The sequence below is a fragment of the Orcinus orca genome, chromosome 11 (assembly GCF_937001465.1).
Source record: "Orcinus orca chromosome 11, mOrcOrc1.1, whole genome shotgun sequence".
Taxonomy (NCBI): Eukaryota; Metazoa; Chordata; class Mammalia; order Artiodactyla; family Delphinidae; genus Orcinus; species Orcinus orca.
The window spans coordinates 96,704,933-96,722,500 of NC_064569.1; the positions used below are offsets into that span (position 1 = coordinate 96,704,933).

The window sequence follows — 17,568 nt, forward strand, 5'->3', positions numbered from 1 at the left end:
CTGTGCTCTAGAGCCCATGAGCCACAACTACTGAAGCCCGCAGGCCTAGAGCCTGTGCTCCACAACAAGAGAAGCCATTGTGACAAGAAGCCCGTGTACTGCAACGAAGAGTAGCCCCCACTCGCCACAACTAGAGAAAGCCCGCGCACAGCAACAAAGACCCAACTCAGCTAAAAATAAAATCAATAAATTTATTTAAAAAAAAAAAAAGAAATTTAAGCTGATGCCATTACCGCCTTTAATGGGATAAAAGATTTAGAATTCTCATTACTGTGACATTTGCAACATTACAATATTATAAAAAATAATTGGATAGTGAAATGAAAAATTATGTTGACACAAAACCTGTACTTGTATGTTTATAACACATTTATTTGTAATCAAAAACTAGAAACAACCCAAATATCCTTCACTTGGACTAACAAACCATGGTAAATGCATTCCATGTAAACTACCCACAATAAGTAGTAACAAACTAATCCGTGAAACCACGTGGATGGATCTCAGACGAATTATGTGAAGTGAAAGATAAGACAATTTCAAAAAGCTACATATTGTATGATTCCATTCACATGACATTCTGGAAAAGGCCGATCAGTGGTTTCCAGGGGCTGGAAATACAAGGAGGGGTTGATTACAGAGGACCAGGCAGAAATCTGGAGAGTGAGGGGACAGTTCTCTATCTTGTTTGTGGTGGTGGTTACATGACGTATGTGCATTTGTCAAATTATACACTAAACAGGGTGCATTTTACTGTATGTAAATTATACCTTAAAAAATAAAAAAAGATGGGAAACAAAGACGTGCTCAGCAATATAAGACTTCTCACACATGGAATGTCATTAAACATTTTTAGTGGAAGCATATTTAGAGACAGGAGAAAATGCTCATGATCAAATATTAAGAGAATGAAGCAGGGTACCAAACTACGTTTAGAGTATGATCCCAGTTTTGTAAAAAACACACACATTAATGATAAGGACAATGAAACATGGGCACATGTGTATGTATAGAAAAGAGACTAGAAAAAATGCACCAGAATGTCAGCAGTATTACCTCTGGATGTTGGGACTTTAATGTTTTTCTGAATACTTTTGCTTAGTTTCCAAGTTTTCACCTGAACCTTTGTTCCTTTTACAACTACTGAGTGGTCATTAACATTGTTATTTGAAAACTATTATAGAGGGGCAGGAGCAGCCTGGCTAATCTTGACCAGGAAGTGGCCAATGAGCTGCACACAGTTCGCTTGCAGTCAGTTTCACCTTGTTGATCAAATGCCATCCGGCTCGGGGCTGTTTGTTCTCAGACCTCTTGGCCAGGCACTCGGGTTTCTGTGGCCTTCGGTTGCCATGCTGCACGTCAGGGCTTTAGCCCGCTGACGGCCGGTGTTACTTATCCTTTCCTCAGACAGTGATGTTATTTATGCAGTTCATTTGTTCATCTGTTCCTTCCTTCCTTCATTTCCTAGTCTTTTCCACAGAGGATTTGAAGAGGTCTAAAAGAGTCCAATCTGAGTTTTACTGGGTGGCCCAAAATTGATTTCATTTTTTCTTTTCAATTTCGCTCCAAAGCACTGGGGCGAGAGAGAAGATTAAGGTGCAGTGTCTGCACCAAGGAGCTTGCTGTTTAAGCAAGAAGATGTGCCCGTAGTGGCACTGAGGCAGGCGCTCGTCTCGGAAATGCGGTAACTCCCATTCTGGTAGGTATGTTAATGAGCGCCACTGGGGGCAGGCACATCCTCGCCCTCTGAGGCAGGCGACCTCGTTGTCCAACAGCACAGCCTAGTGGGCAGGGACTGCACTGCACTACCCACGTCTGAACCTAGCTAGCTTGGCTGTATGGTACCTTGGGCAACTTACCTAACCTCTCTGTGCCTCAGGTTCCTTACCTATAGAAATAGGAATAATAATATTTACCTAGTTCATAGGGCTGCTTTGTTAAATATTAATAAATGTTAAAGAGTTTAGAGCAGGGTCTGGCTCAGAGTGAAATACAAATGTTTACTATCATTGCCATTTTATAGATGAGCAAACCAAGCCTCAGAGAAATTAAGTATTTTGCTCAAGGTAACATAGCTAAGTGAGGCCCCACAATTGGAGCCAAGTTTGAGTGCAGAGAATATGACCTCACAGTCCATGCTCTTAACCACTGGCTTCGTTTTTACACCTTTGTAAGACTCATTAATTTTCAGAGAAGAAAAAAATATTTTGTCAGGTTTTGGTGTGGAAAACCCAGACCTCTTCTGTACAGTTTCAGAGATGGATGAATATATGGCTTGGAGGAAGCATTCACGCCCAGCCTCTGGCTGGGGAGGGTCCGGAGTCTCCATCTGGGGTCTGCATACTTTGGTTATTACTGGCTTGAGTTAGGATGGTGTTTGGGGGTGAGACCATTTTCACAACAAGGTGCCCATCCGACCCTCATGAGGCAGCTCTCCCTCTACTACGTGGCTGCCTCCTAACCCTCCCTGCCCCTTGCCAGGGATGGGAGGTCACATTGGCCTGTGTCCCTTGCTCCCTGGGCTCTCTTTGTCCTTAGCGTGCCCACCTCCTCAGCCCAGACTGTGGTTGATCAGTCTCTGGGTCCCCAGAGCTGGGTTAGGAGCATCTGCTGGTTATATGAACAAATCCAGGAGGACACGGAATTGCTGGTATTTGGGGCAGCTCTGACTTGCTCAGAGGGTGGTCCTGGGTCAGCGTCAGCTGGGGACTTGTTAGATGTGCAAGCCCTGGGCCTCACCCCCCAACCTGGTGACTCAGAAACTCGGGAATGTGGCCCAGCAAGCTGGGTTGTAACAAGCCCTCTAGATGTTTGAGAACCAGCAGTTTAGACAACAGCATCTGCTGTCTGGAGTTGGGCATCGGAGTTCAAACCCCACCTCTACCCTGACTTGCTGTGTGGCCCGATGTAAGTCACTCAAGCTCTCTCGTTTGTTTCCTCATCTATAAAATGGTGCTCATACATCGTGAGGAGATTTCTATGATCCTTTGCAGGGAAAGGTGCTCAGCACAGGGGCTGGCATGTAGCTGATACATGTTTAGCCCAAGGCTGGTTGGAAACAGCAGGCTGAGAAGCTGCCTGTCCCCCAAGAGTGCCAGGGTCAGCCTGGCTCCTCTGACCCTGTGCTTGGCAGTGGCCCTGCCTGGTGGGGCATGAGTCTCATACCTCAACCTGGGTCTGTCCTTCCCCGGGCAGCAGAGCTGCTTCTATGCCGGGCCCAGGCCTCTCCACCAGGGGGGCCCAGGCCTCTCCACCAGGAGGGCCCAGGCCTCTCCACCAGGGGGGCCCAGGTCTGTCCATTGAGGCGCTGTGGCTCGGCCCTTCTGCTCGCTCCCTCCAGAGACCACAGAGGTCCAGCCTGGAGGTCACTGCGGGCCCGTCTAAGGGAAAACTAAGGCCCGGAAAGGGGCACACACCTCCTGCCGGTGTCTGGGCAGGGGTGCAGAGAGGCGCAGAGAGGGCAGCTGCCACCCTGGAGAGAGCTGGGGCTGTGAGAAGGGGTGGGGGGGGATGAGAGGCAGTTTCCAGGACACCTTGAGAGCAGGGCCCCGACCTGGCAAGTTCTCCCGCTTCTGGACACCCAGCTCAGAGAGGCTCAGGCACCTGCTTGGGCTTCAGGGCCCACAGGGGTGGAGGTCCCCCCAGGCTGCCCACAGCCCAGCCTGACCTCTACCCAGGCGGGGACACTTCCCGCTGGAAGTGGGGGAAACAGCTCAAGGACCCCATAGTGCCCACCCCTTAGGGTCTTGGAGCTGGGTTGGGAGGCCCTGTTTGTCCAAATTTCCTGAGACTTGTAGGCTGACCTCCAGAATCCACCACGCACACTCAGGAGACCATCCTGCCCCCTCATCTCCGGCCACTGCGGCCAGTTATCACAGTGACTCCGTCTCTCCCTGATCTCTGGAGTCCCCTGAAGGCAAACATGGGCCCTTCCTCATGTCTGTCCTGGCACCACCGAGTCTTGCACACAGTAGGTGCTCAAGAACTGCTTGATGAATGAATACAACCCAGGAACAGAAAATAGGGAGGGAGGGAGGCAACTGCCTGCCAGGAGGGGCTATTCGGGGTCAGACCTGGCTCAGCTACTCCAGCCACTTGCTCTGTGGCCACAGGCACATCACTCCTGACCCTCACTTGGCCTCAGTTTCCCCAGGAACAAGGAGGGGCCCCTCAGCTTCCCACACCCCTATCCCATGGATGGCAAGCGGCCCCCCAAGCCTGCCCCCTAGGACTTGAGGCATTGGCACAGCCCAGATCCACAGGCCACCCAGAGAAGGCCAGGCCGGGCAAGGGGACTGGCCTGCCTGTGTTTAGGTGGGTAAGGGCCCTGCAGGGAAGCCTGGGACACCGAGGCCAGCCCTGTCCTCCATGTGCAGGGACTCCAGAAGACCCAGTGTTTTAGCTCATACTGTGGCATCAGATCCCTGCCCAGGTCACTAGGCCATAGGTCACTTGCCCTCTGGTCATTACTGGGGGGCTTGGAGAGGAGGAAGTACTCCACCCCCGCTGAGGGAAGTGGGGTGGGCTGCTGAGAGCCCTGGGGACCCCTGCGGGTGGTGTGGATGCAGCAGTGATCCAGGGGGAGAAGGGGCAGCTTGGCCCAGGCAGTGGCTATGGGGGTGGGGAAGGACAGAGAGGCAAAGAGGGCTCAGTGGCCCAGCATGGAGGGCATGGGAGGGGCAGCCAAGGATGCCAGAGGGTCCTGACCGGGGACCAGGAGGGTGAGGTGTCACGCATAATCATGGCAAAAGTTATCATCTCCCGAGCACCTGTGGCCTTTCACCCCTTTATCCTAACCCCCACCCGGGAGGCAGGTATCACACTTGCCTGAGAAGATGAGGCCCAGGAGCGAGTTAAGGCTTACAGGCTCACCCCGAGGGCCGGGCCAGGAGAGGATAGGTGGGCAGTGTGGGCCCTTCAGGCTTCCTCGCAGGAGCTCTGAGGATACAGGAAGCTGAGAAAAGGGCCTCGCCGAGCAGCGGCTGTTTCGGCCTGACTTTTGAGGGTTCCTCCTGCTTACCCACCTTGTTCTTTATCCGCCAGTGGAGAAAGCGAGGACGGGCTTGCCCTCGAGAGTCCTGCAGATGTGGGTTTGAATCACGGTTCGGTCACAGGACCTTGGGCAAGTCACTGGACTTGAATTTCCAGACCTTCTGTGTCTTCTGCAAAGTGGGGTGACTCCAGCCTCCCCCATGCGCTGGCATCACAGTACACGAGCTCACCAAAAGCCCAGCAGGCCCAGCTCAGGAGACGGGACTGGGTGCCTGCTCTGACCCCTCCCTTCTGCTCTGGCCCAGCTTGTCTCTCGGAGGAGCCTGGGGCTGGCGAGGCAGAAGCTGGTGACTGCCCTGGGCAGCGGGCAGCTGCGATGGGCTCCAGCTTCTCCTCAGAAGTGGAGAGCGGGGGCCCCATCACCATCAGACCAGGTGGCAGATGACAGATTCATCCTTGGCCCTTAATGAGCTGGCAAAGTTAACCTGCCGTGGCGGCTACCCCCTCACTCCTGCACCCCTGTGAGGGCCTGGTGCCCAGATGGGGCGCTTCTCTGGCAGCCTGACCGACGTCAGTGAGTCCAGCAGCCCTCACACCTCTCCTTTCCCGCCTTGCCCTGGCCTCTTTCCGACTCCGGTCACCCCGAGGGTGAGGGTGGAGGGCTCTTCAGGGATCTTACTCGGTGCCACAGGCCAGCGGGGACTCCTGGGGTGAGCCTGGCTCTTGGAGCCTCTGCTTCTTTCTCTGTAAAATGGAAACGGGGAGACTCATCTCACTCACAGCGTGTTTGGAGATGGCATGTTCTTTGCAGATAAGTAGAGAGGGCTCAGTGCACAGTGGGTGCTCAGGAAATACGTTCAGGGAAGCTCGGGTGATGAGTGGTCTCTGGGCTGGTCCTGCTATTTGGGCCTTGGGGAGTGGGTAGGGAGGCGCCAGCCTGCTGCCCACACAGGGGGAGCCTAGGCCACACAGCGGCAGGTTTGGGGGAGAGAAGAACTGCAAGGGGCTCCGGTGCCTCAACTCCCCAACCTCTAGCTTGGCAGGGGCAGTGGGACAGGGACACGGCCCCCTGGGCAGTGGTCTTGTACCTGGGATCTTGCCTGGCTCCAGAGCTGGTGCATAAATGCCAGTGAAGACACGTCCACCAGCTGATGAGAGCATGAGGCACACGCACAGCACAGAGACTGTCATACTCACGAGATCAACTGTTTATTGATTTTTTTCCTAAAATACTATGCGTTTAAAGAAACACCTAAACTGAAAAGACGTGACAATTTTTGGTACATCTGTAGCAAAGGAATGAGGATTTCTGCTGGTAAGTGTTCATGACAGACAGACACACATCCATTTTCCAAGCAAGACATCAAGCTCACTGGAAACATTGAATAAAATGCATAGCTTGTGATGGCAGCAGCCACTTCTCCAATGTCTGAGTTACACAAAATAAAGGTTATCCCTCCCTCCCCTGCCCCATGATTACAGTGTAGCTTCCGGCCCCAGCACGCCTGCTCCCTGATGACTAAGGATACTGAGAAGAGACCCTTGTGCTAGGGGGGTGAGACCCAGCTTTTGTTTGCTCACGAGGAATACAGATGACAGTGAAATCTTCAACTGCTGGAAAGACACGGGAGGTTTGTACAGTGTTCTGCTACAGAAAGGACTAAGGCTAGTTAGAAGTTGGACCCACAGCTAGCCAGTGAGGACAGACTTCCCTACAGCAGGCTCCACTTCAGAGAGGCCCAGGGCCCGAGCCCGGAGGGTCTCAGCTGACCAGCCAGGCCTGTGCCCAAATGCCACGGTCTTTAAGCAGTTTACAAATTAAACCCACTGTCAAAAGCTGTTAAATCTCATTAACACAGTAGACGAGCTCTTTAGATTCTCTGAATATCAAATAATATATACAGATATACACCAAGACATGACAGTCTAACATAAAGCATCTTAACTATAGATGCATTCACTTGAAAAGTTAGTCTTCTTATTTTTTAACCTTTCAAATCACTGATAAAATTGTTAATTTGCATGAGTGAAGTTTTAAGCACAGAGTGAAAACAGTTTTTAAATATGGTGACTTTAGAGAGTTCTACATAAGGTTATTTGCGAAAGTCACATTTGGATGCCCCAAATGTGGACAGCATTCACAACAGGAATCCAGCCATGTGTTCCCATCTTTCTACTGCAATCTCTTGTCTCAAACATTGTCTGTCCAAATGAGCTACTGGCTCTCGCAGCTTGCCCCAGGCAGTGGCATGGTTGATTAACAGTACGACATGGAAATAGAGATATTTCCTTAAGACTGGTGTACATCCATCTATGCCATAATTTAAGTATAAATGAATGGAAGAACATGTATATAAAAAAGTAACTGTACACAGCCTTTAAATTAAAAACCTCAAAGTCCTCCCTCAGAAAATGGCATGTAAGTTTGTTCATCTAAGTTGCAGGTGATGGGACTCGTCAGAGAAAGTAATCAGTGGAACCAGAATCAGTGTAACCCACCATTACCATGGACTTGGAGGAGAGGAGGAAAGACAAGGTCAAGAATATACAGATCCATGATAAGCCAACACACAGCGAGTGGGGGAGCGGGGGCAGGGGAGGGTCCCGGCGATTTCTGTTGTACTGCATATTCCTGTGCTCAGATCTCTCCATTTGCACTGTGGAAAGGGTGCCGAGTCCCAGGTAAAAGGACCACCTTGTCTGCCTTCAAGAGACACCATGAAGCCAAGAGCAATGGAACCATCATCTTTTGCAGGAAAAGGAGTGGATGCCCACACAGCTGGCTGGAGGCACCAGAGCCCGGGGCCAATGGCGAACAGAGCCCCTGGGACCTCCACCTCCACCCCTCCGCCAGCCAGCCCACCAGCCCGTCACTGGATCGCCTCGACGTAATTCGCTGGGTACAGGCCAACCTGTCCGTTGTCCAACCGTCCCTTGCACCAGCCCTGCTCATCCTCATCCTCTATCTTGGTCAGCTCATCCCCTGCAAGACAGAAAGGAAGCGGTCTTGGTGACCACAGGGTCAGAGAATCACCCTCATGTTTTAGCCCCCACCCTGGGCCCACAGAGGGTCCCTAACTTGGGTGGGAGGGGCAGGCATTCTCCTGGGGGCAACGTGGCCCGAGGGCCTGGCTCTTTCTCTATCAAGTTGCATCTGAGGTTTCGCGTTTAGCCATGGGGGCCTCTGAGAGATCTAAAGACCCAGGTCTTTCACACAGTGATCCTAAAGCAAGCTGTTCTCAGTTGCCAGCGGGGCTCCCACAGAGACTGCAGAATTAAACGCTGCAGGACTTTTGCCTCCCTGACTGTCCCAGGCCAGGTCAGAGGAATCCTTTCACAGGGTCTGTGCCACCTCCCTCACAGCCCTGTACTGCCATCCTTCCTTCCCCTGGGCCCTGGCCCGCCTGATCTTCTTGTATCTCCTCCAGCACTCGTTGCCGTGGTCTTGGTGCCTTCATTTAATGTGTGTCTAGACTGCAGGCTGTGGGAGCGTTGGGGACCCATTATTCTATCCCCAGCAGCTAGCTCAGAACATTTGTCCTCTGACTTAAGGAAATCAACCCCTCCCAACACTGAGAGTGTCGGCACGGTTCTGGAATCTCCCCATGGCTCTGTGTTAGTGCAGTTTGATTTATCTTTTGTTTGTTCAAGCATGAAGGAACCTCTACATCACACCAAGGCCCTGGGTGGTGAAGGAGATACAGACACGAGAGAGGGACAGATGGAGCCCTGGTTCCTCAAGGAGACAGGCCAGGGGACAAGGACCAAAGGTGTGGTCAGGGCTGAGGTGGAGGGAGGTCCAGGCGTGGCATTTTCCTGTTCAGGACAGACAGAGCAGCCCAGACCAGGGGACAGGAAGGAGCTCTGGCCGGTGACCACCCTGCAGAGATGGCTGTGGGGACTGGCAGAAGACAGGCCAGCTGAGGCCTGTCCTTATTGGTCACTTTGCAGCTTTGTATTTCCTGTTGGCATTTTGGTCCATTTTTCAGGGTCAGTTGCATTTTTTTCCCTCAGGCAATTAAGCCTTGTTTAGCAACATTTCCCTGACTCCTTATTTTGTGTAGCAGCAATACTGATCCAGATGCCTGGGGGGCCAATACCTGGGCTGCTGGGAGACCTGGCCAAGGCCCCATCCCTGGAGCTAGCTGCCTCATCTGTGGACCGGGGGAAGGGTGGGGGGGCACTGTGAGGACTAAGTGTTAAAACACAAAAGGGCCCTGGGTCCACGTAGCGAGCATTCGGTAAACGGGGGCTGCCATTACTCCCATGAGCGAGATGGCTCTGCCCGCTGCTGTGCACCTGACCCGCTTCTGTCAGCACCCGTGCTCATGCAAGTCTGGCTTGGCAACATCAGGAGCGAATGCAGGGGGCCGAGGTGTGGCGTGCTGAGTGGTAAACCTCATCTTCGCCCACCCCCAGGTGCCCCCGTGGGCCCCTGGCAGGGGCGACACTGACGACTGGTGTTTCTCCCATCAGGCCCTGATGAGCGAGGCTGCCCAGAGCCGACGGGGCACCAGCTCTATTATGCTGTCACGTGGTGAAAAGTGCACCAAGTGAAGACTCTGCAGGCTCCCAAGGCCCAGAGAAGTGGAGAGCGGCCAGAGCGTGCTTAAGACCGAGGAAGCAGTATGGGCCGGGAACTAATGTCACGTCGGGGAAAAGAAAAATAACACAGAAAACAGACGAAACTAAGAGGAACCTTCCAAGTTGTGGAAATGTAAACCAGTGACTAGAAACATTCATTTCAGTTTGCTTTTGGTAATTCACTGGGAACAGAAGGAAACATTTTAAATCTATAAAACTGCTGACTAATCCAATAGGTAAAATTTAGAGGGAATTCCCTGGCAGTCCAGTGGTTAGGACTTGGCGCTTTCACTGCCGGGGACCAGGTTCAATCCCTGGTCAGGGAACTAAAATCCCACAAGCTCTACAGTGGGGCCAAATGAGAAAAAGAAAGATTTAGAAAGAATGAGAAATTAAAAATCAATCAATCAACAAACAAAGCAGGGGGGAAACAACCCCAACCAAAGATGTCAGAAAACTCGAGGTAATTCCCTGGCGGTCCAGGGGTTGGGACTCTACCCTTCCACTACAGGGGGTGTGGGTTCGATCCCTGATCAGGGAACTAAGATCCCGCAAGTTTCAAGGCACACCCCCCCACCCCACCAAAAAAAAAGAAAAGAAAAGAAAACTCAACAAAGGTGTTTAAAGACACGTAAGAGGGGCTTCCCTGGTGGCACCGTGGTTGAGAGTCTGCCTGCTGATGCAGGGGACACGGGTTCGTGCCCCGGTCCGGAAGATACCACATGCCGCGGAGCGTCTAGGCCCATGAGCCATGGCCGCTAAGCCTGTGCGTCCGGAGCCTGTGCTACACAACGGGAGAGGCCACAACAGTGAGAGGCCCGCGTACAGAAAAAAAAAAAAAAAAAAGACACGTAAGAACTTTCTACATCCAGGGCTTCCCTGGTGGTGCAGTGGTTAAGAATCCGCCTGCCAATGCAGGGGACATGGATTCGAGCCCTGGTCTGGGAAGATCCCACATGCCGTGGAGCAACTAAGCCCGCAAGCCACAACTACTGAGCCCAAGTGCCACAACTACTGAAGCCCACGCACCTAGAGCCCGTCCTCCGCAACAAGAGAAGCCACTGCAATGAGAAGCCTGTGCACCACAATGAAGAGTAGCCCTGGCTCACCAAAACTAGAGAAAGCCTGCGCACAGCAACGAAGACCCAGCGCAGCCAAAAATAAATAAATTAAATAAATTAAAAAAAAAAAAAAAAGAAAAGAACGTTCTACAACCAGCCAGAGGCACCCAATGACCAACCCTGGGGTCGAGTGTCTGGGGAGAGCTGGCCGGCCTGCTGAGTGCAGAGAGAAGGGCTTCCGGACACAGCCCCAGCCGGTGTGGGGTGGGGTCAGAAGTGAGGGTCCGTCCCAGAGATGGAGCATGGAGGGCACACTTTAGCCTGTGCTGGTTGAGTCAGGGCCCAGCACAGCCCCTGCCCTGGAGGGATGGATGCTGAATTTGGGCTGGCTTTGAGGAGGGCCAAGGCAGAAGGAAGGAACTTGGCTCCCTTTGGGCCCACTTGGCACAGGCCGATCAAGCGTCTCTGGACAGGCGCTAAGGTAGTGCTCTTCAACTGGAGGGCTGCAACCCATTCGGTGAACTACAACCAGCATTAAAAAAAAAAAAAGGACAGGATAGAAAATCTCCACCCACAGAGCTCATACAATCAGGATCCAGACTGGTCTATAAAACCGGGGTTTCAGCTACTGGCAGCAAAGGTGTGTTGGTGGTAGGTGTGCACACAGCATGGCTGCAGGAAGAGTGTGAAAAGCACTGCCCCAAGATGAGGCTCTGCAGCCCCACGGACATGCTGCCTGCTATTCTGGGGTCTGGGCTCCTCTGCCAGCTGTGGGCCTCTGGAGAAAGGCTTCCCTTGGGGACCCATAGGGCAGCTGCTTCCAGAGAGCCTGGTGATCAGCATCTCCTGTGCACAGGCCTTAGCCCTGCTGAGGCAGCATCTTGGGCAAAGGCACATGGGCACCTCGCTGTCTTCTAAGCTTTGGTGTTGAGCATCTGCTACCTTTTTTTTTTAAATTTATTTATTTTAATTATTTATTTATTTTTGGCTGCATTGGGTCTTCCTTGCTGCGTGCGTGCTTTCTCTAGCTGCGGAGAGTGGGGGCTACTCTTCATTGCGGTGTGTGGGCTTCTCATTGCGGTGGCTTCTCTTGTTGCGGAGCATGGACTCTAGGCAAGCAGGCTTCTGTAGTTGTGGCGCACGGGCTTAGTTGCTCCACAACATGTGGGATCTTCCCGGACCAGGGCTTGAACCCTTGTCCCCTGCATTGGCAGGCGGATTCTCAACCACCGCGCCACCAGGGAAGCCCCATCTGCTACTTTTAAAATGGGGGGTGGATTGGCGAACACACAAATGAAACTAGCAGGAAATTTTAGCAGACTTAAAAAACAACAACCTCCCCCAGCAGGCTGGAAGCACTCGCCCCAGATGCCAGCCGGGAGGGCCACCTACCAGCCTTGAAGCTCAGCTCATCGTGCTCCTGCCCTTCGTAGTCGTAAAGGGCCCGGACCCGCACTTCCGTCCCCGAGGGTGTGTCCTCGTCAAATGGATTTGAGTCCCCGTTGGCGTCCGTGGAGGAGAACGGGTTGTTAGACTCATCGTCTGACCAGTCCGTGGGGTAGCTCTGGGTCTTCTCGTAGCTGCTCACACTGCAAGAAAGGGTTGACCCAAGGGCCCTGAGCATGGGGTTGGCAGAGGCCTGAAGCCCTGCCTGGAGCCTTGGTCCCCGCCCAGGCAGCCGAGGGAGCCCTGGGGCTGGGCTGGGACCCCTTCTGCAGGATCACAGCCCCCTCAGCAGCCCTGCGTGGACAGGCTCCCTGCGGGGCCGCCCGGCATGCCCATCTTCCTGTGCTGGTGTGCTGGGACCTTGACATGGGTTAACAGAGGGCAGAGAAAAAGCAACCACAGCTTGTTAATTGGTGCCTCCCTCCCTAAGAGATCGAGAAGCCAGAGACCGTCCACCAGCTGGCAGCCGGGCCACCTCCTGCAGGCCTCATGCATTGCTTTGAGTGCCGAGGGGGTGAGACCCTGGACAGAGAGGAGAGACAAAGGAGCGAGGTGGAAACCAGAGGGAAACGTTTGTTCACCAACTTTTTGGCCTTAATGTCCTCCTTCTCACTGACGGTGCTCCCCGTGTCGTCCTCGTCCTCGAAGGGGTTGTAGCTGGACAGTGACTGCGCTGACCGTGCGCTGTTGCTCGGGACACTAAAGTCGCTACGGGGAGAGAGAGAGCTTTCAGGGGACCCCAACTCGGTGGCCCCCAAGGTCCCGGGTGCTCCCAGCTGCAGGATCACAGGGCCAGGGTTTGAAGGGACAAATCGGCTCCCCGTCAAATAGGAGGAATATGTTGTTTGCGCAGAAAGCCTGTTTTAGCAAAACACTTGGCAACGCTTTGGCTGTTAATTGCGCTTTAAGTGTCTAAGAGAGAACAAGGTTTCCCTTTGCCCTCCTTGTGTCTGAACACAGTCTATCCTGAACAGGAGCCCTGAGGTGGGCACAGGCTTTCGCTGGAGCAAAGTGCTTCTGGGCTCAGGGGTTCTCTCCATAGTCCGCCCCACCTGGCTCTCTGCTGAGAGTTGGCAGCCACCAGCCTGTGGGGCTCAGCCTGGCGAGGGTGACAGCCGGGGAGGCTCAGAGCCCTGCCGAGAGCAGGAGGGAGGCTCCCGGAGCTCTCCAGACCCCACAGAGCAGCGTACCCTCTCCTTCTGACTACAAAAGGGCCCAACAGCCTCCGCCCTGGTTCTTCTGGGTCTGCAACTTCCAAAATCGGAAGCAAAGCCTGCTGAATAGCCCTTTCTGGGAAGAAAGGACCCCTTTTGTGCTCCAGAGAGGGAAAATCCATCTCCTTAACTGTATCAACTGCCTACTGTGTGCCAGGCCCAGAGGGGACCAGAGAGAAATTTGACCCCAGCCTGGCCTGAGTGCTGACAGCCAGGTGATGAAATGCAGAGCGTAGAACAAGACGGTAGAGATAAGACAGGCCCCCGAGAGCCCACGCACCCCACTGTAGAACTCTGAGCTGAAGAACCGCACCACTGAGCTGCAGGGCAGGGCTCCCCATGCCAGCACCACCTCCCAAGCCAGGGCGGCACGGAGCGGGCCCACAAAGTGCTGGGGGGATGGCTCAGTCAGAGAGGGGGAGGGTAGGCAAGGAAATGCTTCAAATGCCACCAGAGTGACCCCAAGTGGCCGGCAACTGCCTCACTGGTTTCAGGCCAGGCAAGAGGCACTGGGCCTATGCCTGCCTGCTGCCTACATCCGGGCCACATGTCTAAGACCACCAGGCCCTCCTCCCTCTTCGGCACCTTTCTCCAGCTGACCTGAAAGGGGGTTGGTGCTGGGCAGCTGAATTTGTGCAGCAGCCCTGGCCAGCCTAGGCCGCCCCACCCCGCCCACAGTCACACAGGTGCTGGCCTGACCCCTGGCACGGTGCTCACTGCTGCAGTCACTTAATCAGGCCCACCTGCCCAGATGGTGGCACAGCAGCTGAATGACAAGTGGCCATGTCAGCCCAGGGAGACTGGGCGGGGGCTTCAGTGCCCAGGGCTACAGAAAGGCCTGCGGAACCTGCGCTGACTCTTCCTAGGAAGCCACGAGCCTGAGGTGTGTTATCACCCAGCATGCCGTGGAGGCCTCTGGGCCCAGGGCCTGCAGGGCAGCCTCAGCTCTGCAGAGGACAGCAACACTATCTGCTGGGAACTCTGTGGCCTCACCTGGCACACACTTTCCAGGAGGTTCTAAAGGACCTCAGTGCCACCTCTTTGATCCAAACTCAGTTTTAGCAAACAATGAGGTCAGAAATAACCAGTGCTCTCAGCAAAGAGGTAATTTGAAAAAGGGGGCACTTGACGATGCCCCACCCCCGAATCAGGCACCTGCATACGGCACGGGAAGTAAGTACAAACCTGGCCAGGACACCTGAACCCTCTTGAAGGACCCCACCGACAGTGACCTCCACCTGCCCGTGTGCATCACTGGGGACACATAATGACCAGCACCTAACATAAGTTCTTCCCCTCATTTGGGCAAAGGCTCCCCCTCTGGATCTTTCTGCAGCTCTGGCACCAGGTGGACTGATGATTCTCTCCAGAGATGACCTTGGGCCACTGCCCAGCAGAGGGCAGGCAGCCCGGGAGTGTCTGGAAAGATGGCCCTGGGGCTCCCTGCGAGGCCCCATTGGGGAGTCTCCCGGTGTTCCAGGTGGGGGCGTCCCAGCCCATGCAGTGCCCACCTGCTGGGCTTGTTCTGCAGAGCCTGGTCCCCGGTCTGGTTGATGCCCGTCAGGGTCACACCATCAGCAGTCTTCTTCTTCTCTCTCCGGCTGAGAGTCCGATTCAGGTCTGCAGACCACTCCTGAGCAACGGTACCGAGGGAGAGAAATCAGGAATTTCATTTGTTTGAGGCCACATCAGTCTAAAACACCGGCCAGTGAGCCAGTGGCCTGCCCCGCACAGTTAGTGGCATCTACCCTTGCTGCCTCTGCTCTCCCTTGTTACCCAGCAGACCCCGGGCTCATGACACCTACCACTGACCCCTCCTCACTGTGCAAAGTGTGGACTCCTCAGGGGGCCTGGAGGTCAGCACCAGGCCCAGCCTGCAGGGACGGATGGATGATAAGAAGACTGGAGCCGACACTCGGGGATCCTGCATTCCAGTCCCAGGGAGCCTCCCCATCCAACCCCTGTCCCTGTGGCACTCAGCTTCCGGACCCCCTCAGGCCCGCAGCAGCAGCCAGAGGCCTCGCCAGGTTTCCTCGCGCTTCCAAAGGAGACAGAGCCCACCCTCCGAGGGGCTTGGCATTCAGTGCTGAAGACTCTCTCATCCGTGCCCTGAACCGTCAGCAGGGCAAGAGAGCTGGGCATGGGGGCCTGAGCAAGCCTGCAGTGTGGGAAATGGGCCCTGGGTGCAAACAAAATCAGGGGCCCAGGGGAGCTCCCGCATCACTGCAGGGGCAACCCAGCCACTCAAGTCTCCAAGGAGCAGTGCCCTTCCCTGCCCAGAACGTCCTCCCCCATCTGAGCAGCGTGCTGGGGGCTAGCTAACAAAGCAAAGCAGTGTTTACCTCCCCAGAGGTTCACTATTTTTCCAGCATGTGAACAGGCTTTTATCAACTGCACTGAAAACACTGGGAGAAAAGCATGTGTGTGTACACATTTAATGAACTCTTCCCCCTGCCCCATTTCTACCCATTATCCAACAACTTTATCTGAATTAATATTTGGGATGACTTTGAGCTGTGCTTTGAGTCATGAGCTTTGCTCATGTGTAGTTATGGAATTTCAAGGCTAGAAGCCACCTTAGAAACATTCAAGTCTAACCTGCCAATTTGTCAGATGAGGAAACCAACGCCCACAAAGAAAAGTGACTTGCCCATGCAGAGTTGGTGGCAGACCTAGGCCCTCAACCCCAAACTTAAGTCACCTATTTATTTGTTAATTATTTTCTTAACTGAAATAAGCTGACTGAGAACTCAACTGGAACTCAGAATCCCCATAGTGACCTTTTTAAAAAATGTTTTTTGAATTTTATTTATTTTTTACACAGCAGGTTCTTATTAGTCATCTATTTTATACATATTAGTGTATATATGTCAATCCCAATCTCCCAATTCATACCACCACCACCACCACCACCACCCGCCCCCCACTTTCCCCCCTTGGTGTCCATATGTTTGTTCTCTACGTCTGTGTCTCTATTTCTGCCCTGCAAATAGGACCTTTTGAAATATAAATCCGTCCTAATGGGGTGGCTTCCAAGGGCCGATGTGATCAACACCAGGCCAACTCTGAAGGGAAGGGTCCGCTATTAACTTGGACAACAAAACAGCCTGGGCTACACTGTGGCCACGGTTCTTTAACCTGTCAGAATCAGGCTGCAGATGCCACACACAGACACACCTGGGCTGAACACACACTGCAAGAGGTTTGGAATTCAATAAGTTAGCCATAAAGTAGGAACTTACTTCATCCTTGTGGCATGGAAAATAAAAACAAATAATTTCATTAGAGAAAGGAAGCATGATCCTGTAAGAGCTGCAAGCATGCAACACATGCAGGCATGGGTTCCCGGCCCGTGGGACCCACAGAGAGAAGGGCCACCATGGGCTCTGGCCAGGACACCCACCCCAGCAAGACTGCCTGTCAAGTCTTCCTTTCCAGACCATTCTGTTCTCTGGGTAGGGACGAACAACCCTAAGGGACCTGGGGGTTGGAGGGGGTACATGTCACAGAGGGTTTCCTGAGCCTCTCCTGAGAGCAGCAAACACTCCCCGCAGAGGAGAATCCAGGTGTGTGCACAAGTCCCATCACCAACTCGCTTCTTGCCCGTGTGCCATCACTAGGGGGAGGAGAAGTCGGGCTGTGCTGTCTCCTCTAGGTCCACTTCCACCTGGGAAGGCCCTGGGCCTCTGCTCTTGGTCCCTGTTGGGAGCCGGTGTCCTAAAGGCAGTGCAGGGGGAATGCTCAGCTCCAGGGACCCACACTGTCATCTGGAGAAGCTTTCTTGAGAAACTCCAGAAAACAGAGGCACAGGGATGCGGACTGAAAAAACTATAGGCTGGGACGGGGCCAAACAAGCTTCTGTGTGGTGGGCCCAGGGGCAATACCCAGTATGGACCAGGTCACTGAACCTCCAGCCTCCAAGAAGATCGGGGCTGTTGTCATCCCTGTTTTACACATGGGAAAACTGAGTCACAAAAAGGGCAGATGACTTGCTCAGCATCCCACAGCTAGTAAGTGCTGAGGCAGGATCTGAGTGCAGCCTGGACTCCAGCCGCTACCGAGTCAGTGGGGCCAGGTGGTTGGAGCCCAAGGCAGAGGGGGCTGCCTCCAGCATCCTCCCCAGGGGAGGCAGCAGCCATGGCACTGTGGGGCCCTTCCCAGCCCCTGCTTCGCCACGAGGTGGGGAGAATCCTTTCCCTCAGAGAACAGGGTGGTGGGACTTGTGGCCACTGCCTTCTCTGCTATCAACAGGAGGCCAGGTGGGGCCTGGG

General features: G+C 53.8%; 1 protein-coding gene across 5 annotated transcripts in view; it reads right to left on the reverse strand.

Annotated features, from left to right (window-relative positions):
• Nucleotides 1–6,185: 6,185 nt before the first annotated feature.
• Nucleotides 6,186–17,568, reverse strand: part of PACSIN2 (protein kinase C and casein kinase substrate in neurons 2) — a 139,861-nt gene continuing 128,478 nt past the window's right edge. For 4 of the 5 annotated variants that reach the window (XM_033405196.2, XM_049694553.1, XM_049694551.1 and 1 more), the window contains exons 8-11: nt 14,809–14,930; nt 12,669–12,791; nt 12,030–12,226; nt 6,186–7,975 (exon numbers count right to left, since the gene is read on the reverse strand). In XM_033405196.2, coding sequence (XP_033261087.2) covers nt 7,863–7,975; nt 12,030–12,226; nt 12,669–12,791; nt 14,809–14,930 — 555 coding nt within the window. In that variant the 3' untranslated portion in view covers nt 6,186–7,862. The remainder of the gene's footprint in view (nt 7,976–12,029; nt 12,227–12,668; nt 12,792–14,808; nt 14,931–17,568) is intronic. The other variant, XM_033405197.2, reaches the window with a different exon arrangement.